Source organism: Rhineura floridana, chromosome 7, assembly GCF_030035675.1.
Source record: "Rhineura floridana isolate rRhiFlo1 chromosome 7, rRhiFlo1.hap2, whole genome shotgun sequence".
In the NCBI taxonomy this organism is placed as follows: Eukaryota; Metazoa; Chordata; class Lepidosauria; order Squamata; family Rhineuridae; genus Rhineura; species Rhineura floridana.
In genome coordinates this window covers 37,906,418-37,928,529 of record NC_084486.1, presented here as the reverse complement: position 1 = coordinate 37,928,529, position 22,112 = coordinate 37,906,418, and the positions used below count along the sequence as shown (strand labels likewise).

At 41.3% G+C, this 22,112-nt stretch overlaps 1 protein-coding gene across 1 annotated transcript in view; it reads right to left on the bottom strand.

Moving 5' to 3' along the window:
- The window catches only part of SGPL1 (sphingosine-1-phosphate lyase 1), a 66,899-nt gene extending 45,006 nt beyond the window's left edge, over nucleotides 1-21,893 (bottom strand). Inside the window, exons 1-3 of the mRNA XM_061635255.1 lie at nucleotides 21,536-21,893; nucleotides 8,901-9,066; nucleotides 3,865-3,932 (exon numbers count right to left, since the gene is read on the bottom strand). Of these exons, the coding sequence (XP_061491239.1) occupies nucleotides 3,865-3,932; nucleotides 8,901-9,066; nucleotides 21,536-21,538 (237 nt within the window). The 5' untranslated portion in view covers nucleotides 21,539-21,893. The remainder of the gene's footprint in view (nucleotides 1-3,864; nucleotides 3,933-8,900; nucleotides 9,067-21,535) is intronic.
- Nucleotides 21,894-22,112: the final 219 nt, after the last annotated feature.

Genomic DNA, 22,112 nt, shown 5'->3' with positions numbered 1-22,112 from the left:
ACTCCAAAACTCCTGATGACTGCACCCAGCGGCTGCATGTAGATGTTGAAAAGCATGGGGGACAAAACCGACCCCTGAGGGACTCCGCAATGGAGAGTCCATGGTGTCGAGTGATGTTCCCCAAGCACTACCTTCTGGTGACGATCCGCGAAGTAGGAGCGGAACCACTGCCAAGCAGTGCCCCTGACACCCAACTCTGCGAGTCTCCTCAGAAGGATACCATGGTCGATGGTATCAAACGCCGCTGAGAGATCAAGGAGAATCAACACAGTCACACTCCCTCTGTCCCTCTCCCGACACAGGTCATCATACAGGGCGACCAAGGCTGTTTCGGTGCCAAAACCGGGCCTGAAACCGGATTGAAACGGATCTAGATAATCGGTTTCATCCAAGAGCGCCTGGAGTTGGCTGGCAACCACCCGCTCCAAAACCTTGCCCAAAAAAGGGACATTCGCCACCGGTCTATAGTTGTTTAAATTATCTGGGTCCAAGGAGGGTTTCTTTAAAAGAGGTCTCACTACTGCCTCCTTGAGGCTACCAGGGACCACTCCCTCCCTCAAGGAGGCATTAACCACCTCCTTGGCCCAACCGGTGGTTCCAGCCCTGCCAGCTTTCACTAGCCAAGATGGGCAAGGACCAGAACAGACGTGGTCGCCCGAACCATTCCAAGCACCTTGTCCACTTCCTTGAGCTGCACCAACTGAAACTCATTCAATAAAGAAAGACAAGGCCGTGCTCCGGACACTTCAATGGATTCATCTGTCACAACATCTTAAAACCATTAGACCTAGTCCTACCCTCTGGGGCAGCAGAGAACAAATCTGTACCCTCCTCCATGTGACAGCCCTTCAGGTACTTAAAGAGTGCAATCATATCACCCCTCAGCCTTCTCTTCACCAGACTGAACATGCCAAGTTCCTTCAACCTTTCCTCATAAGACTTGTTCTCCATACCAGCTATCATCCTTGTCGCGCTCTTCTGAACCCGCTCTAACTTGTCTATATCTTTCTTAAAATGAGGCGCCCAGAACTGAACGCAGTATTCCAGATGAGGCCTGACCCATGCAGAATATAGTGGGACTATTACTTCCCTTGACCTGGAAACTATAGCTCTGTTTATGCAGCCCAAAACCGCGTTTGCCTTTTTTGCCGCAGCATCACACTGCTGGGTCATGTTCAACTTGCGATCCACTACAATTCCAAGGTCCTTCTCACACACACTACTGCTAAGCCGGGTATTTCCCATCCTGTACCCGTGCATTTTGTTTTTGTGGCCTAAATGCAGAATCTTGCATTTGTCTTTACTGAATTTCATTTTATTAATTTCAGCCCAATTTTCTAGTCTATCCAGGTCCCTTTGGATTTTATTCCTGTCTTCCATTGTGTTAGCTATCCCTCCCAGTTTCGTATCATCCGCAAACTTCATAAGTCATTGATAAAAATGTTGAAGAGTATCGGCCCCAGGACAGAACCCCGTGGCACTCCACCCGAGACCTCCTTCCAGTCCGAAGCAGAGCCACCGACGACCACTCTTTGAGTACGGTTTTCTAACCAGTTGTGAATCCACCTGACAGTATTTCCATGTAGTCTGCATTTGACTAGTTTGCTAATCAAAAGGTCGTGGGGGACTTTGTCAAACGCCTTGCTGAAATCTAGATAGATGACATCTACAGCATTTCCACCATCTACTAAGCTAGTGACCCGATCAAAAAAAGAGATGAGATTAGTTTGACAGGATTTGTTCTTGACAAACCCATGGTGGCTCCTTCTAATAACAGCATTGTCATCTAGATAGTTGCCAATGGACTCTTTTATTATCCGTTCTAATATCTTTCCCAGTATTAATATCTTTCCATTTAATCTATTTAATCACCTTCGGTTCTTTTTCCTTCCATTTATTTTTGAGTTTAGGAAATAGGCATGCCTAAAAGGGGGGGGGGAAACAATGATGAGATAACACTGAACTGTTTGACTTATCTGATGATATAGTAAAATTCTCAGCGCTTCAGAAGAAAAACAAAAGACTGAAAGGACTGCATGCATGGGGAAAAGCCTTGTTTACATCTCAGATATAAGCTTCCAAACCAGCCAAGGTGACAAAATCTATGTTCAATTGTAATTACATATATTCCTCTTGCTGCTTGCACCCATGTCCTCCAAATGTAGATACTGCAATTAATCACTGAGTCGCTTTGAATGTATTTATGCAAGACTAGGACCTGCCTTACTTTTGTAGATGAATGGTTATTTGTGCAGTTCCTCATCAGAATGAGTTTCCTTAGACAGTGCACTGTAAACTGACAATTTACTCTTACCTACTCAAAATGGATTGTACAAAAATCATATTTTTAAAAAGAAGACCAATCACAAATGGAAATTGTAATATAAAGGGAAAACATTCTGTGTATCTTCACAGATGCCCTCATGGATGGTTTCCATATGAATTTCCTCAGATGATGGAACTGGCTGAGGATGTCTTGCCTTCTTTTGCCTTCATCTGCAAGGGTGTGGAGCATTCTCAGTGGTCACCTCTACCCTTTGAACTACTTTCTCCCCTTTGAGGGGAGACTCTGTGTCTGCCATCAGGGGGTGGCCATTTCCCACCTGCCTTGCCCCACCCTCCAGCCCGAGGAGCCTTCATAAGGGAGCTGCTTCCAGAAGACTTTCTTGCCTTTTGGGTTGAGGAAGAAGGTGCGGGGAGATAGAAGAGATTGTTATATCAGCTTTGGGGGTTGCTTTTGGGTATTTTGTCTTGAGCTTTATTGTTGAGCTTTATGCTTGTTTACATTTTGATGTATATTATATGATTTTTTTTAGTGTTGTAATGATTAGTTCTTTTTATTATGTATTATTATGCTACAGCAATTGGGTTGTTTGCTTACGCAAACTGCTTTGAGCACAATTTGTGGAAAATGCAGTATATAAATAGAGTCCTGACTATCACCGAAGGAAGAGCACCAGGCCCCTTACGCTTGTCAGTACAGTGACTGGGTAACAAGCATTTTATACATGTTCTTACAAACACAGAAAGCAAAGTAGATGCTGTACCACTGAGCCTGGGAAGGGCCATAGCTCAATGGTAGAGCCTCTGCTTTACATGCAGAAATCCCAGGTTCAGTCCCCAGCATCCCCAGGTACAGTTGGTAAAGACCCGCATCTGAAAACCTAGAGAGGCGCCACCAGTCAGTATGGACAATATTGAACATGATGGCCCAATGGCCTGACTCAGTATAAGGCAGCTTGTTTCCCATGTGTGTATATATGTATGTATGTAGGAATCTTTTGCAGGCTATTGCCAAGGCAGAGAAGAATCACTGGTGCATTGAGTTTCCTTTTTTGTACAGTATGTGTATGTTTTTAACACTGTTTCATTCATTCTCCCGATATGAACCCGCCTGTACACTACGGTCTACTACGAAGGCCCTCCTCCGGGTCCTGACTCATAGGGAGGCCCGGAGGGTGCTGACAAGATCTAGGGCCTTCTCAGTGGTGGCCCCCGAATTATGGAATAGTCTCCCCGAGGAGGTGCGCTTGGCGCCGACACTACCATCTTTTCGGCGCCAAGTTAAGACCTTTCTCTTCTCTCAGGCATTTTAATGTAATTTAATTTAATTTTAAATTGTTGTAATCTGATTTTATATTGTACAGTTTTTATATACTTGTTCTATTAGATTGTGTAATTTTATTGTATTTTTGATGTTCACCGCCCAGAGAGCTATCGCTAGTCGGGCGGTATATAAATTTAATAAATAAATAAATAAATTTGAGCATCAATAGGCAGAAATGCAACTGACAAAGAACAATACATATGTGTTTTTCTGCTACCAAATTAACTAGATAAGTATCTCAATGCTTAAAAACTTACCAAAGCACCAATGATAGGCAGTTTCCGTACAACTCTGAAGAACCACTTTTTAGATCGCAACGTTAAACCTAGGAAGAAAGGACTTTTAAATGCACATACACACATATACATACACACACAAAAAACACACCCCATAGCTTCCAAATGTAAGATTTAATGCCTTTTGAAGCATCACAGATCTCCAGAAAAAAGAATGGTGAAGAAGACACTTACCAAGACTTCATTTTATATACTCCACACATTTCATTAAACAAAACCCACAAGGGAACAGCTGCAAGTTCTCTGACATGAGATCTCCTCAGAGCTTCTATAAACTCATCTTGCACACCATATAAGCCACACTCACATCCCCTACTCTGTAAGCCCCCATATCATGTTCATAATGATAAACAAACTCTCCTTCACATCCTGCAAGAAAAGGATAAACATTTAAAATACAAAACGCCAGGCACTATAGCCCTATGTAGGCATTCAAAAGCGTGTCAAGTAAATGCACAAGGGTCATTCCAGTAGATTTCACCGGATTTAAATGTTAAGTGGTTGCTGCACCATTTTTTTTAAAAAAATCCATATACAGGCATACCCTGCTCAACGTCACCTCACTTAACGTTGCCTCGCTATAACGTACATGCTCCGTATGCCTGTATTTCTCCAGAAACGCAGTGCAGCAGCAGAGGCTTTAGCATGTGGGGGTGGAAATAGACGCGATCACGCCACCGCAAATCAGCTGGGAGGCGCAATCGCAATCAGCTGGGAGGCGTGGCAGCGCAGCAGCAGAGGCTTTAGCGCGGAGCTTTGAGGCTCCGCATGAAGGAGAGGTAAAAAAAGTTTTAAAAGGTAGTGCTTCGCTTTAAGGACATTTTCGGTTTATGTACTCGCTCTGGTCCCATTGAGTATGTTAATGCGAGGTATTACTGTATATTAGGGTTGCCAGATCTCTGGTTTTTGCTGAGAGACCCTGGTTTTTGGCAGTCCTGTCCAGGTCTCCGGGTGAGTCACCCTTAATCTCCAGACTCTAAGTTTTCATTAAAAAAAAAAAAGTTTCTAGGTGGTCTGGTTCAAAAGATATAAACCAAAATGTCAGCCGACCCCCCACAACATCTGATAATATCGGCTGCTCTAATCCCCGCCCTTTCAGGTTTTTAGACAATAAGTGAAGTCAGGGTTGTGATTGACAAGATTTGTTGACACACCCCCAGGCAATACCTAAACCCCATTTCATGTTCTGAGAACAGTTTCCTTTTCCTGCTTGTCTCACATCAGGAATTCAGTAAATATGTACTTTTCAGCAGCATAAAGAGTACTTTCTCTTTATAGGATTGGGACTTGCTTCTGAGTAAACATGTATAGGATTGCACTACAACAGAAGATCACAGCAGGATCTTGGTAGGCATACACAGTAAACAATTTTAGTTATAATTATAATAAAAATGTACGTGCATTTTTTAAATTACTTGCAAAAAATCGCATATTATATATTTTATGTTTCAAATAATTTTTGAACAGAAGTTTTAGAAAGTGTACATGCTGCAGTGTTATACTTTTCTAATTATGGAGTTAAGCAAATTTAAATTTTACTGGACAGTTGAAGAGGGCAATTAATTTTATTCATAACCTGTTTTGAAAACCTTCCCAACATGAAGCTTTTCTGGGAGTAAAGCTGCAATGCTAATTCCACAAACCTGGTAGTTAACACCACTGAATTCTGTAGGAGTTACTTATGAGTAGACATGGTTAGGATTGTGCTGAACATCAGTGGGACTTTTCAGTGAACACAGAAAGGGATTGTGTTGAAAATCTTTATCTTCCCCTCCAACCCTTTTTTAAAAAAAGCAGCTAGGCAAGGCTTACTTAGGTGTCACTGCTTTTATTTGGCAGGAAACTAATACTTAAAAAAAAAAAAAAGTTCTGCAATGGTCAACTGGTTTTGACAATAAACTATTATATAGGATGTATGTATTTTTACATCTCCAGTGTGCGCGTATAAGGAATATTTCCAACAACACTGTGAGGTAGAGTTGGAAACAAAGGCAGCTCACAACAAGAAATTTGTTGTCATGTGCCTTCAAGTTGATTACGACTTATGGAGACACTGTGAATCAGCGACCTCTAATAGCATCTGTTGTAAACCACCCTGTTCAGATCTTGTAAGTTCAGAGCTGTGGCTTCCTTTAGGGAATCTATCCATCTCTTGTTTGGCCTTCCTCTTTTTCTACTCCCTTCTCTTTTTCCCAGCATTATTCTCTTTTCTAGTGAATCATGTCTTCTCATTATCTGTCCAAAGTATGACAACCTCAGTTTCATCATTTTAGCTTCTAGTGATAGTTCTGGTTTAATTTGTTCTAACACCCAATTATTTGTCTTTTTCGCAGACGATGGTATCTGCAAAGCTCTCCTCCAACACCACATTTTAAATGAATTGATTTCTCTTATCTGCTTTTTTCACTGTCCAACTTTCACATCCATACATAGAGATCAGGAATACCATGGTCTGAATGATCCTGACTTTAGTGTTCAGTGAGACATCTTTGTATTTGAGGGCCTTTTCTAGTTCTCTCATATCTGCACTCCCCACTCCTAGCCTTTTTCTGATTTCTTCACTATTGTCTCCATTTTGGTTAATGACTGTACCAAGGTATTGACAAGTTCAATGTCTTTGTTGACAACTTTAAAGTTACATAAATCTTCTGTTGTCATTACTTTAGTCTTCTTGACGTTCAAATTGCAGTCCTATTTTTGTGCAATCCCGCTTTCCGTATATGTTCTGCCTATAGATTAAACAAACAGGGTGATAAAATACACCCCTATCTCACACCCTTTCGGATTGGGAACCAATCGGTTTCTCCATATTCTGTTCTTACAGTAGCCTTCAATCTCTCGAAAAGACTATTTCCTGGAATCCTGGAGAGCCAATGTTCATCCATGTCATCAGTACTGAACTAGATAGTATGAAATGGCCTGACTTGGTATAAAGCACATTCTTTTCTGCCTAAAAGAGGAAAGAGACCCAAGGGCCACAGTGACTCCAAAATTTATTTATGTATTTTATTTACATTTATATACCACTTTATTATAAAAAAAACCTCAGAGCAGTTTATAGAAAGAATTAAAACAATCCTAACAATATATATTCACAAGTAAGTCTTGTTGTGTTCTATGGGGCTTAGTCCCTTAGTAAGTGTGTTCAGAACTGCAGCCTTCAGGGGCATCCATCTTTACTCCTGAGTGCTCCCATCTAACATCTCCACAACACTAGACTTTCCTCCTACAATGGCCTTCTGGTGACTGGTATGGCAGCACTTAAAACCCTTCTTGCCAGAAGCAGGTAGGCTACATTAAATGTTTCTTACCCAGGCTCTCTAAGCAGGTGAGAAGGAATGATCCTGTCACTTCAGCTGGACCTGGAAACACCCTCATTTAGCTATGATTTCTATCTTAATTTCCAATCAGAGAATTGTTCTGTTTGAGTGATATGCTCCAAGCAACTGTGGTTGATTTTTAATGACATCACGCTTAATGACATCACTACGTCCCATCCCCTGACACCACTAGGGCCCACCCCTATGACATCACTAAGGCCCACCCCTGAAATCCCAGGGTTTGGGATGCTTCTGACCTGGCAACCCTTATATATATATATATAAATATAAAAGGGTTGCCAGGTCTGCGGGTGTGGGTGTATACACCCACATACATATACATATGTATCCTACCATCTTGAGACACCAAAAACACAGTTAGGAAAATTTTATGTGGCACCTCTGATTTACATGGGGGTCAAACAGGGGGAGGGTCAACTAAAAATTGGCATTGCAAGGGTTCGCATTACCTTTAATTTTTCTGCTTCTATAAATATAGATATATCTTCAACCAAAAAAAGGTTTTATTCACCATATTCTAGATGCCATTTTTATATAGTTGTTAACTACACGAAATACAGGGTGAGCAGAAAGCAAAGACAGAAAAAACAATTGAGGTTTTTGCTAAATTTGACCCCCCCCCCCCAATAAGGCCCTTTATTTCACTATCACCAGTGCCATTATTTTTTTTTTTTACCATTTCCCTATCCAAAGGAGAGAAAGATAAACCTCACGGAGTTTAATTTAAGTATCCTTTTCTGAGGAGGAAAAATCCTAAAGTTGGCTGTTTTGGATAATTGTCAGTGACTTGATTCCTCATATCCCAAAAGAAGGTTAATTTAAAAATCTGACATGCTGCTTACAGAAAGCCTGTCAGTGCAAGCATCACCACCAATTTTCATCATGGTGTTTTGCTCAGTTTTTAATATTTTTTTTTTACATTTTTGCCACATTTGCCATTGCAACTGGTTTGTACCATAATCAATGTTACTGAAAAAAATCTTGCATCAAATGCCAGTGAATTTTGTGTTACCCTGATAGATAATGAATTTACTTCAAGAAGAAGGTACTTGACAATGTACAGTACTTTTCTTTTCAATAAATATATTTCTTTATAATACTGTAGCCTGTAAAGGTTTACAGTGCAGCCATAGAATTTTATAGGCAACTTAGGGATGTACAGTGATAGCAAGTGCTATAAATAGCCTAACTATAAACTTAAATTACCACTACTTAATGTTCAGTTTAAAAAATAATTGTGAAACCTGAAATACTAAATATATAAACCAATTGGTCATAAGACTAAAAGTCTGTAGGCACATGGTATTCTGCTTCATAAGGTTGCCTTCCACAATTTAGAAGGCACCTAGAATAGTGATGCGGGGGAGAGAGAGAGGTTGTGCTTGCCCCCAGAACCCCCCTCTATTTACTTAACATTCCCCTCACATCTTTACCTGCATACCATATAAGCTCCCCCTAGGTTTTACCTGCAGAATTCTCTATTTTCCAATTCTATATGTTTGCTGCTACATTTTTCCAAGCACCTCTTTCCTGCCATGAAGGTTATTGAAACGAAAATGGATGTCCTGTTTAAAAAGCACAGGCAGAACAGCACGATGCTACCCAAAGGTATCATACAATGCCCAGTTTCTCACCTCAGCCATACATGACACTTACTTTCTGGTTGGAAGAGGAACATGTATAACCACACACCCAGAAGGGTCGCCGCAACTGTTGATGTTATCAATTGCCATGGTTCAATCCCGGCACACTTTCCATTCACAGCATTTCTTGTTTCATTTAAATACTTCAGAAATATTTCTTTGTAAGGAATAATTGCATCCTAGAAAAGAGAACAACGCATGAGACAGAGAGCAAGGCCAAGGCTGAATGTATGAATGTTACTTGCAAGTTTGATTTATTTATTTAACTACTTAGTTTTTACAAGTTAACACCAACAATAAAATGAAATGAAATAAATAATAATATAAAATCAAGAAAAAAAGAGGCAGCAGTTAAACACATCAATTAAGATGTCAGGGAGATTACATTTTAAAGCTGGTATGGACAGGCAAAATGCTTACAGGAAAAGAAACAATGTTACAGGAGTGTGGTAGGACATCAGAGAGCAATCAGATGGGCTTCTCTCAACAGGGAGTTCCAAAGGCAAGGCAAGGCCATGACAAAGGCTCTCTCCTGAGCCCCAACCAAGCACAACTCAAATGTTGGGAAGACACAAAGGAGAACCTCCATGGAAGATCTCAGTGGGGACGTGGGCTCATGTGGGAGCTCTGAAGGTAACCTGGTCCCAAACCATTTAGGTTAAGGATGGGGAACTTGTGGCATTCCAGATGTTGCCAGACTTCCATCATCCCTGACCACTGGCTATATTGGCTGAGGCTGATGGGACATGGAGTCCAACAACATCTGGAGGGCCACAGGTTCCCCATCCATGTTTAAGGCTTTAAAGATCAGAAGCCAGCACTATGAAGTGGGCATGAAAATCAAACTGAAGCCAGTGAAACTGATCTTTAAAAAAAACCCCTACGTATTCAACTGTTCCCAAGGATATCAAGTACTTGTTGAAAAAAGGATCTTGCATAATTGAATTCTACAAAGGAGGGCACCGAATTTAACTTGCTAGAACAAACTCATATCTTTAAGTAGTCAGATGAAGTATGACACAGCTATCTCTAGGATCTCTACGTTACCAAAACCGTAGTCTAGTGCACGTGTAGTGCTATTCCACATAAAGCATGGTTTGCAAATCAGGAGCCAGCTTTGAGGGCATGCACTCTTTCCCCTTCCTTCCTCTAACACAAATCAGCAGCTCCCTTTCACTGACAGCCTTAAAGATCAGAATTTATTTTGCACTGGCAATTTAATTTGCACTGGCAATAACCACAATTAACGCTAACCAGTTGCTAGCTTAACCAAGTACTGAAGTTCAATTGATAAAAACCTAAACAATATGTGACTATGACATCTGAATGACAGTATCCTTCAGCATGGGCTGCCCATTAATTCCAATCACCATTGGAGACCCTGCTCAGTATTCCACTGCCAAGGGAGGTGTGGCTAGCAGTAACACAAGATAGGGCTTTCTCAATGGCAACACCCAGTGGTGGAATGCCCTCCCAAAACAAGTTCAACGGGTACCTTCATTGATGGGTAGGTAGTCACATTTTTATTCCTCAGGCTTTTAATGTATTAAACATATGCTCACTTGGCTGGTTGTGCTTTTATTATACTTGTTTATACAATGGTTCTACTTTTCTCAATTTTATTGAATCTGGATTGTTTTATTGTTGTACATCACCTGCCCAGCTTAGGAGCCCTCATGGAGAATGAGGGGGGTATTTTCAATTTAACATTACGGAATGTGAACAATTCATGCTGGCTCTAGTATACAGACACATTTGTGGCTGTATAATAAAGTAAGCAAGCAGCTGAGGGCAACAATGTGAAACTGCTAAATTACAATTAATCAAGGGCTTCAGTGCTGTCCCTTCTGGACTGAATTGACACTATGGGTTTTTATTACATGAGTTAATTCGCTTACCAATGCTAGAATGTCTGTGGTATCAACATACCTGTTGTTTGTGAATGGCCACTGTTAATGCAATTGTCACTGTCTGCAGTGTTCTGCATTTTCCTTCTGAGGACACCGATTACAACCCTCCCCAACTGTGTGTGTATATACATACATACACATCCCTGCAACATTTCAGGTCTTTGAAAATTTGGCTTTAGTTCTTGATTTCTTATGCCATCAAAAAAATTAGTCTTTAAGGGGCCACAAGACTCTTTGAGGGTTTCCCCCCCATTTTGTTACCGACTCACAAGTGTAGCCCAGAAAAAACATTAAGCAAGCTAAGGCACTACACGTTCTCGAGGAGGGAGTATAAGAGGGCTATCCAAAAAAAGTGTTTGCCATCAAAAGATAAATGTGTATTTAAACAAAACAAACTTATTTAGGAGAGGCTAACTAAAACAAGAAATAATTCTGCTGAATTGCAATATAGTCATTTGCACAGTCTGCAGTAATTTTCTTCAAATGGTAAAAATTGCCCTTGGAGATACTAGTGTTACATTGCTATTTACAGAACACTACAGGTTGCTGCCAGATATCCTTTTAATTGAGCATTCATCCTGAGTTGTTTGCACAAAATTTGCAGGGAGGTTAGACAGTGCCAGCTATGTATTAAGCCTTCATTCTGATTTGTTATGGGGAGGTTATACAATGCTGTGCCAAGAAAGTATTATCCCATACTTTCCAGTGCATTTTCTCATCACTTTCTTTATTGCAAAAAGTCGAATCATTTGGGAAGTAAGTTTGCTATGCAAGAGCACCAAATCAACTTTAATTGCACAGCCCGAATTGGCCAATATGCGATTGAGAGAATGCAATTTGTCAGCACCCTAGATTTCTTCAGGGGAAACTGGCTAATTCTCTCTGTGTAAATATAAAATTATAGCTCAACAGCAACAGATCATCTTTCATCAGTTAGCCCCCCCCTTCATTTTTACAGTATCATATTGCACAGTGACTTTTAACGTGAATGGCATCAGTAAACAATGCAATATCTGTCTTAGTTGCTTGAAGACCCAGAACTTCAGCTCAACAAAGGACAGCACTGGAAAGTGTAGCTATTTAAATACAAGCTTGCTTTATTTCCTAGCACAGTAGTAAAACTGCGAACACTGCTGTAACAATCGGGCTAAAGAAACAATCTTTGTTGTTTGTTTCAAAGCTTTCTGAGTGTTGCCTCCTACCATTTCCCCTGTTTTTCCCTGTGTAACCTTTAACCCATACTTAAAGAAATCAATGCTTAATATTTCAAAATCACAGTTGAGGTCCAGGATCTCCCTTTGTCAACCAAGTCTATTCTGCCCAACTCCCACTGAAACTGCACTACAGAAACACAAATTTGAACTGCTGCCCCTCCGCTCCTCAGATCTGTTCTTCAGCTTCCAACCTTCTCAAACTCATTCTAAGCAAGGTCCCTGCAAAAGTGTGGCAATTTTGCCTTAACTGAAATTTTGCAATAGCAATATACTATGGCATTCAACAAGCAACCTCATGTCCTGCTTGCAGGCTTTGCGTAGGCAGCTGGTTGGCCACTATGAAAACAGAATGCTGGACTGGAGAGGCATTTGGTCCAACTCAGAGGAGCTCTTCTCAAGTGTTTTTTAGTGCCATTTGCATCATGGAAACACCACTCCTGAATGCTATTAACACTCGCACCCTCGGAAGTGGGAGTTAGACAAGAAGTATGCAGTAACACCTTAAAGACTGAAAGCCAACGCCTCAAGACTGTCAGTTTACAAGGAGCCATAGGATGTTTTGTGAAAACTGATCCAGAGATAAAAATCATATTAGTCATCGAAGAAATACCCAGTAATGGGCAAGTAATACTAGACACAGAGAAAAACTCTCTTCTCTGTAGCACCAATTGTTATTATAACCAGATATACTTTTTTCTATCACCCTCTTATTTACAAGGAAGGGTAAAAATACTGTTGCTCCTTCCTAAATATTTACACCTGGATTAACAAATGTAGTTGTACTGAAGTTTAAACTTGCTTCTAAGAGAGGGAGCAGCTTGCAAGACACAGAGAGTAAAAAGGATTTTAAAGTTATCAATAGTGTCAAAAATATCCATTATTAATTAGAACCAAAATTAAATTTTGCAATGTTTGTGGCACATCCATTCCCTTGATCCAAGCCAAGGTTTCAGAATGCCCTAGTTTAATCCCAGACCGCCTCTTACTAGATCGACAGGGAAAGAGAGATTTTGAAAGGAAAACTGTGAGTCTGTCTGTGTCTATTTGCAAAGAAAGAATTATAAAATGAAAGTCCACTTCTTTATGCTTAGTTTGAATCCATAAACTCATTCCTAGGGCTCCCAAATTTAAGAACACAACAGTACTAATTTGAAATTCTGCAAAAATCTCATTTCAACCCTTTTAAAATGTTGCTTTTTAAACTCACCTTTGAAAGTGATCACTTTTTTAAAAAAACAAGACAGATCTTGCGCTGAGTTTTTGTCCAAAATAGATCTCTTTATTAATCCTCTGAAAAGGATTGTATTATTATTAATACACGTGCATATTAGAAATTTCTTTTTCTCATAGGTTCCTAGCGGATTTTGTCCGTTATTTTAATGATAAAATAAAGCTATAATAGCGTGTGGTTTTTTTTGTTAAATACTATTTTTATTGACACTGTAATAGCTTTTATTAATAATGTTTGGGGAAGCACCATAGGCCAGCTGTAGAACACATGCTTTGGATGAAGAAAGTCCCATGTTTTATCCTTGGCATCTCCCAAGTAGGAAAATACTGCTGTCCAAAGCATTGGAGAGTTGCTGCCAGTCAATGAATACCAGAGTCAGGGAACCTGTGGCCCTCCAGATGTTCCTGGACTCCAACTCCCATCAGCCTCACCAGCATTGCCAATGGACAGGGATGATGGGAGTTGTATTCCAACACCTGGAGTCTCACATCTTCTCCAGCTATGGTGTAGACAATGCTGAGCAAGGTGGCTCTATGGTCTGACTCAGGATAAGGCAGGTTCCTATGTTGCTAATGGGTCAACATGTTTCACAACTCCTCCCACCCTACTCCATGGATTGTCACCCTGGCATCCATGAAGGCCTCCAGTGGCACCCCCCAGCAGGTTGCCCAGAATCTGAACTTGCATTTAAAAAAAAAAAAGCAAGTCTCTATCCCTCCTAAAAAAAACCAATATATGGAGCAAATGTGCAGGTACCCTTCTAAGTGATTTATGTGAAATGAGCCAGCCTGGTTGCTGCTGTCTTCTAGCATTATTAGCCAATGAGTGAAGTCAGAGCAGTGATTTATAAGAGAGTTCTTTGGAGACCAGGCAATAGGACTCCCTGGAGTTCTATAGAGCTGCTTTTTTTGCCCTCCTTTTTAGTGCACTTTATCTGCTTCTGTCTTCTTTTCTTGGAATTTTTATGGTTTACCTTCTTTTTGCCCTAGAAACCATAATGCATCTTTCCTGTGCTGGGTTTACTTGAGATCAGGTAGTGCCTATAAATTATTTTCTGTGAATAGTACTACACAATAAGTGTGGGTGAATGTTAAAAGAATTCTTCTCCCTGCAAAAAGCAAATGTGAAAACTTTGCAAAGAGCCTTAGGAATGTCTCCTGCTTTACAGGAGCTAAAGAGCAGGGACTCATTAAGAATTCACTGTATAGATAACTACAATGGTATACATGTATACTCAGAAGCAAGTCTCATTATGTTTAATGGAGCTTATTTCCACATAAGTGAGTACAGGATGGCAGCCTAGCCTTTAGTTTAGGGTTGGCACTGGGGAAAAGCAGGATTCTTGTGCCTTGAACAGCTGTATGGCAGTCAGAAATTCAACAGGTCAAGCCTTTTCTAGTATGTAAATACATTGATGGGAAAAGTTTCACCATGACTACCCTCTAATTTTGTTATGCCATGCCTCTGTGGCAGCCATGTTGTGTTTGACACACACACCACAGCCATTTTGTGACAAATAAGCCCCCTACGTACGTTTACCCACAGGTGCATATTTGACCCGAGTTATGTGTACTTCCTTTTTTCTAATAATGCATATTACTAGAAATTTGCCCATTTTAGGCAGGAGCGAATAAGTCGCATACATTTTTCATTCCCCAGGGCCTGCTTTCAATGGAGGAACAAAGAAAGCCAGCCAACAAATCCCTTTTTGTCTTATACATATATGTTTTTAATCTGAGAAAGTCACGTTCCCCCCTTTTTTTTTTTACAGAGGTTCAAAGTTCAGCATGAACTATTCAATCTCCTGTTTATCACGATGATTATGCAGATCTAAAGATTAAAATATGCTAAGTCTGTATCTTCTACCAGAATACAAGAAATAACCACCCTCTATTTTGCAATCTGGTTCCTTGATAGGTCCTGTATATTTTATTGCTCCTTCTCCTTACAGCAGAATTGCACAATGAAACTGCTGATCACATGCATAAAGAAAGAAACAAGGCACTTCCACCTATTCATACACAGCCTCCAAAACCACCTCCCTAGGTATTCCAGCTAGCAATCAAAACCCTTTTTAACATTTACACGAAACTGCTGGGAGAGGCTATTCAGGGTCTTAAGAGTGATGTATAGTCAGAATGCTGATAACACTAAGCTTCCGCTACCCTCTTTTTCAGTGGATTCATGTAAGGGAGTGGGAGTGTTGAACCACTTATCTGGAATCAAGAATGGGCTGGATGATACAACAGGGGTTCGATGGAAAGGTGGTCTATTTGAGCAGAGAAGATGATGTTCATCCTCTTCTGAATGGGGTTGCATACCGCTGAAAAGATCAGTTTTGTAATCTGCGGGTACTCCTTGATTTCATCAGTTTATCAAGTTTATTAGATAGGCGCCATCTGTTATGTTTTCAGCGCTTATTGAAGACTTTCCTCTTTCAACAAGTCTATTAAGTTGAGACCTATCCCAGTCTGCATCTGTGTTGGAATTGCTTTTTAATATGTTCTTAAACTTTCTTTTTAAAAATGTTTTTAATCTTAGAAGAAGTTTTGATAACTTTTTTAAGTAACTTTTTGAAGATGTTTTGATGTGTTTTAAAGTTTGTTTTTATGATGTTTTAATGTTTTTAGTGCTTTTGTTTGCCGCCCTGGGCTCCTGCTGGGAGGAAGGGTGGCATATAAATCAAATAATTATAATAATGGTGGTGCTGATGATGCTGTGGCATCATCATTGACCACTGGACTGTATGTGGGGTTGCCTTTGAAGACTATTCTGGCACTTCAGTTAGTTCAAAATACAGCTGCTAGGCTGTTGATGAGATCTGTAAGTGGGAACACATCTTGCCAGTACTGAAAGAACTTAACTGGTTCCACTGTTCTTGCTGTCACAAAGTCACCTAATCTTCAATCAAAATCTACACTCCTATAACTTAAAGCCACTAGATCAATTCCTATCCTCGTTTAATGTGATTTTTCCTGGTATAGTAATTATAATGATTGCATTTCGTCTTTTAAACTATGGTTTGGAGTTCTGTAAACAAGTCTCCGTTTCATAGGTCATAGAATGGTAGAGTTGGAAGGGGCCTACAAGAGCATCGAATTTAACCCCCTGCTCGATGTAGAAATCCTACTTAAAGCATAACCAGCTGCCTCTTGCATGCCTCCAGTATTGGACAGTCCACTACCTCCCTAGGTAACTGGTGCCATTCACCAGAGCTTGGAAGATTACTTTTAAAAAGTAATAAATTACAGTTACAATTACATGGCCCACAAAAGTAGCAGTTGCCGTTACAATTGCAATTGCTCTGAAAGTAACTTAAGTAAGTAAGTAAGTAACTTTATTAACGATCACAAGGATCCATACAAAATATAAAAACATTTATAACATTTCAGTTTACAATTCCGAATCTAATCGTATTTTAATTTAAAAGTATTATATCGTATCCTCATAATATTAAAAATTAAAACTCTATAAAGACTCTTTCCTTTTTAATATTGCTATTACAGCAAATTTTGCTACCTCCCATGTAATTTCTTTCTTATGGTCAGACAGTAAATAATCTATTCGTGCAACATCAGAATTTAAAATTTGGTTGTCTAAAAGCAGTGTAATAAGGTGCGATCTGGGTTGATCATATAGAGGACAGTATAATAAAACATGGACATTCGTTTCAATTTCTCTTCTTTCACAGGGGCAAAGGCGATCAATATATGGAGTCTTATTATATCGACCCTCCAGTACCGCTGAAGGCCCCCCAGTGGGTGTGTGGGTGTGTGCACATGCGGGTACATGTGCGCGCGTGCCCCCCCATGTGCCCCCCATGCCCCCCCTACCTGTCTAGTCTTTACCATTGCCCTTAATGAAGATAGCGGCCATGGTTTCCCTAAGGTGAATGAAGCCTCTGTTGCCATCTTTGTTGATGGCACACATGCGTGCTACGCGCACACATCTCTGCTGTCAACTAAGATGGCAGCAGCGGCTTCAGTACCTTAGGGAAGCTGTGGCCGCCATCTTCATTAAGGGCAATGCTAAAAATCCAGCTGACAGATAAGTGGGGGGCATGGGGGGGCACGGATCGCGGAAGGGGAGCGGAGGGCCCCTGTAGCTCCGGGGCCCTTGGGCCAGTGCCCAACCTGCCCCCCCTTTAGAACCGGCCCTGACAGGCACTCTGTGAACATGGCTGATTTTTAATTAATTTTAACAGATTATGAGAACTCAGACAGAAAAAAGTCCAAAAAGGGTCTGCTTTTTCTCTCTCTTTTTACACTTTTAACTCTCGATTCTGTCTGACTGTTTTGTGTATTGCTATGAAAATTTAGAGGGTTGTTAAGCAAGCATTTCTGAGTTCAGGACTATAAGATTTGTAAGGTTTTGTTCTGAAATGAGCTCATGGGAAGCATCAGGATGGCATGGGGGGTATTTTCAATTTAACACTGCGGAATGCGAAAAATCCATGCTGTGGCTGTATAATATTCAATGACACAAGCCTCAACTTACAATCTAAAGTAATACAGCCCCATATACAGGTTTGCTTTCTTAGTGACAACTAGATCACTGCATATAAAATTCTAGAATTCATTCCTGTATACCCTAAGTTACTTTACTGCCTTCTTGACCTACCACAGGAAAAATCAGCCCAGACTGGTGGAGTCTGCGGTAAAAGAATGTTGCAGCTGTATAATTTTAAAAAACAAACCAAATATGATATATAGGCAGTCAAACTGAAGACACAGAATTCTGCGTACATTATGTGTGCTTGTTGATTTAAACTGTATACTTCAATATTCCTGAATAGATGAAGGTGCTATACAAACTAACAAGTGGGAGAGTTTAAAAGAAAGGCTGTCTAACTAAAAAAAACCCACATAAAAGATAAGTTATACATTTGCATTAGCATACACTACAAATGAAAAGAACTACAGATGAGGGCTAATTAGAGAGTAGATCACAGAAATGTATTCCTAGATTTGGGCCCATCCTAAACTTACTTGCTTGGATAAGACCTACCGATTTACAAAGTTTTTTGTAAGTGTGTGTAACCCCCTTAGTACTGAACATTTGGGTATTCTGGCGTGATCCCAAAAGGGAGTTCTGTACACAGAAGTAGGTATCTGCACATGCAGCTGACCCAGATACACATCTGGATTCATACCACAATGTTCATCCATGTCCCAATAAATTGGCTGGATGTGTATTTTGATACAGATGTGCTTTCCCTAGCCACTAGTTGCTGTGTGTGCATTGGTGTGCATGACTACGGCTGGACCTACGCCTGTATGCTTAAACATCATTCTTCATTTATAGTTTAGAAAAATTAGAATGCTCAAATATAACTTTTCCTCATCCAGGATGTTGAAGGGCTCACTTGTATTTGTGGTTCACCCTGAACGGGATCATTTAGATCAGTGATGTAGGTTTTCCAGAAAAAAAATGAATTGGGGTAATTTGCATCAGGAATGTTCTAACGCCCTAGCAAGTGAACAAATTTAGCATTTTTTCTTGTATTTAGCAAACAAAGCTAAAAACTTTGAAACTGCCAAGCTTGCCTAATGTTGTATTTGCAAGTAGTAGCCATTTATTGTTACTAATAAACTTATGAAACAGAAAAATTTCCACAGAAAAATAAAGCACTGGAATTAATTTCCTGCGGGAAATGTTCCAACCCACATCACAGAAGCAGATTTCCCCACAATCCTAAACTTTTTGGCACTGTCAAAAATGGACGATGAGCATGATCAACATGGATTTATACAACAGATGAGCAAAATTTGGATATTCAGTGAAGTGATGGCACACAACGGCTAAATTTTTGGCATGAACTGAGGCTCTCACACCTCCTCTAGACCACCCTTTGCTGTAACATGTCATATCGCATTTTTTAAAAAGTGGAATTTGTGCATACAGTGAAGCAAGGCTCATTTCACTACATGCCTAAATTGAGTCCATATTTGAAAACTGCTTTACATGTGGTCATTTTCCTACATGGATATCACACCTGTGTACATGCTCACATGTAACAAATGGATATACAGGAATACCCCGCTACACGGACCTTCACTTTATAGACACTCGCGAGTACGGACATATTTACAGTAGCACCATTCCCATTCATGTACACTCGCTTCGCAAGAATGGACACTTAACGGCATGACGCCACTGCCTGATCAGTTTCCAACTACAAACTTGCGTACTGTACAGTGCAGTATATGCATCGATAAGTGAAAAAAGGTAGTGCTTCACTTTAAGTACATTTTCGGTTTACGTACTCGCTCTGGACCCATTGCGTACGTTAATGCAGGGTATTCCTGTATACATTTTCCCCACATACATGTAGTGAGAAGCCAAAACTGTCAACACAAATACCCAAGAGGATTTAGGATTGAGGTTTATTCTCTATGGCAGGGGCAAGCAACCCATGAGGCTACATGTGACCCTTGGCTTAGTTTCAAAAGCCCTCTCTAAGCAATCAGTTCAGATCTCCTGGCAAGAGCTATCAATCCCTCCACTGTCAGCCCACTGAGCAGAGAGGAAGAGAGACAGAAGGGAGGCAAGAGAGACAGAGAGAGAGAGAGAGAAGTAGGTGGTCCTGCCCACTTTTAGTTCTGGCTCCACCCAACTTCAGCCCTGCTCACTGGCAGTATGTGGCGCTGCCAGATTACCCCCAAAGGAATGCGACCCTTGACACAGAAAGTTTGCCCAACCCTGCTCTAGGCAAACATCCCTGGGCACTCACAGAACTTGATCACCCGGGGAAACAGTAGTGTTGCGTAAAGCAGCAGTACATAGGTAGACTCTGCAGTGATTATTGGAGTGGAGGGAGGTGACAGGAATCCCCAAAAGTGCAGCTGTATGCTACAAGTTCACACAAGTTTTACTATACCATTATGCAGAAAACCAACGAAAAAGGAATGTGGAAATCAGTATTTTCCACCAAATGCCAGCTGGGCACAATAGATTGTTTTTTGCCCATGCAAAGACCAATTTCAGTAATCAGTCCATCAGTCTTTTCAGGACAATCTCTGCCTTTCTACAGAGCTTTTAGAATGTAGCAGTTGTGAGTTAAATCAAAATATTCTCCGAAGGGCTTTCTTGAAAAGGATGCATTGAAAAGATTACATTTTTAAAAGGATGTTGTGCAGGGCACTTTTCTCTGCCCCTCACCTCACTTCCCTGTTTTGTAAACTCTCTACTGAGAAAATAATCTCATTGTCCCTAGCTTTTGTATATTACCATGCAGGGTGCCCTGTCTAGTTACTTTCCTATTTGCCATTAGGTAAGGGGGGCGGGGAGAGAGAGAGTGAGAGAGGGTGTTGCAAAGAAAACAAGAAAGAGGAACAGGGAAGTTATCCAGAGACTAACACAACAAAGCACAAAAGCATTCAGGGAAAGGGGGAATGAGAAATAGAACCTAACTCAGAGATCATCTAAAAACAAGGAGATAAATAAGACCCACAGAAAAGGCAAGCATATAAAGGGTAGGGTAATAGTTCTCACATGAGCCAGTGTGGTATAGTGGTTAAGGTATTGGACTATTCGAATCCCCACATAGCCATGAAGCTCACTGGGTGACCTTGGGCCAGTCACTGCCTCTCAGCCTCATGAAAACACTATTCATAGGGTCGCCATAAGTCAAAATCGACTTGAAGGCATTATATTTTAATGGTTCTCACACTGTGGGATAGCTGTAAAATTTATAGGGATGGGGACAGGATTCTGAGACAGCTTGCATCTTGCTCCCACCATCAGCCAATCAATAGTTGGCCTGAATAATCCCACTAGAAACTCTGTATTGGTTGCCCCCCCCATTCGATGTGGGGAGGGGCGACTACTTGTCCCATCATCCCAACCTGATCTGAGAAGAGCTCCTGTCCGGCTTTAAATTACCCCCCCCCGTGTGTTGTTTAAGGACAGGTCAGAAATGCCTTGTTTTATTCCTCTGTTCCAGTCTTGCCTCCGCGCCCCAACCTCACAGTTCCTCGCATGCAATCGTAGGCTATCCGACAACGCGCAAGGATCCGCCGTATCTGCTTACATTCACCTACAGATTACAGAATAGATGATCCGTGCCGGCGTCGAGGAGGAGAGGGAAAGGTAAGGAGAGCAGAAGGTAAACTTTACTTTGCCGCGATTGAGGAGAAGAAGTGGGGACGTTATGCTAAAGTTTTGAGAAACTGGAGTAGGGACTTCGCAGGGGAGGGAGATGACCCCCCTCGCACCTCCGCTGCCTCTGCTCCCTCGTTTGATGGGTCCTCAAAGAAATGAAAGAAAAGAAAGGGTGGGGTAATCCTCTCACCATGACTTTCCACAGCCTCTGAGCAGCGTCGACTCTCTTGTTGTGTTCCTCAAGGAACCAGCGAGCGGCCGAAGCTTTCCGCGCGGGTTCTTGCTTTGCTCCACCAGAGGCAGTGGGAGGAGGCGGCCGCCACTAAGGAATCCACCCCCGGCTCTCTTCTGCGTGACTGGACAGAAAGAGGGCGGACAGGAAGGGAGGAGAAAGCCGCCGCGGTCCCTTATCTCTCTCTCTCTTTTTTTCTAGCCTGGCTGAGATTACAAGCAAGCACAGCTGTCTTCTCCCGATGCTGGCCCGGAAACAGGCCCAGGCGCCCTTTCAGCCTTTCTCTCGAGTACCTCGGAAGGCCTCCTCAGGCCAATCTACACTCACAGCGCCCTCTGCCGCAAACCCGCTAGGCCAAAAGGCATGCTCACCCGGCTCTCGTCCCCCGCGTCTTTAACCGAGACATGGGCAAAAGGAACAGCGGCAATCGGTGCTACTGCAAATGAAACTTTCCCCATCAGGCGAATGTAGAGATGAAACACTATTCCCTGGAACATAAAGCCAAGAAAAGCCGTGCCGAATCAGGCCAATGGCC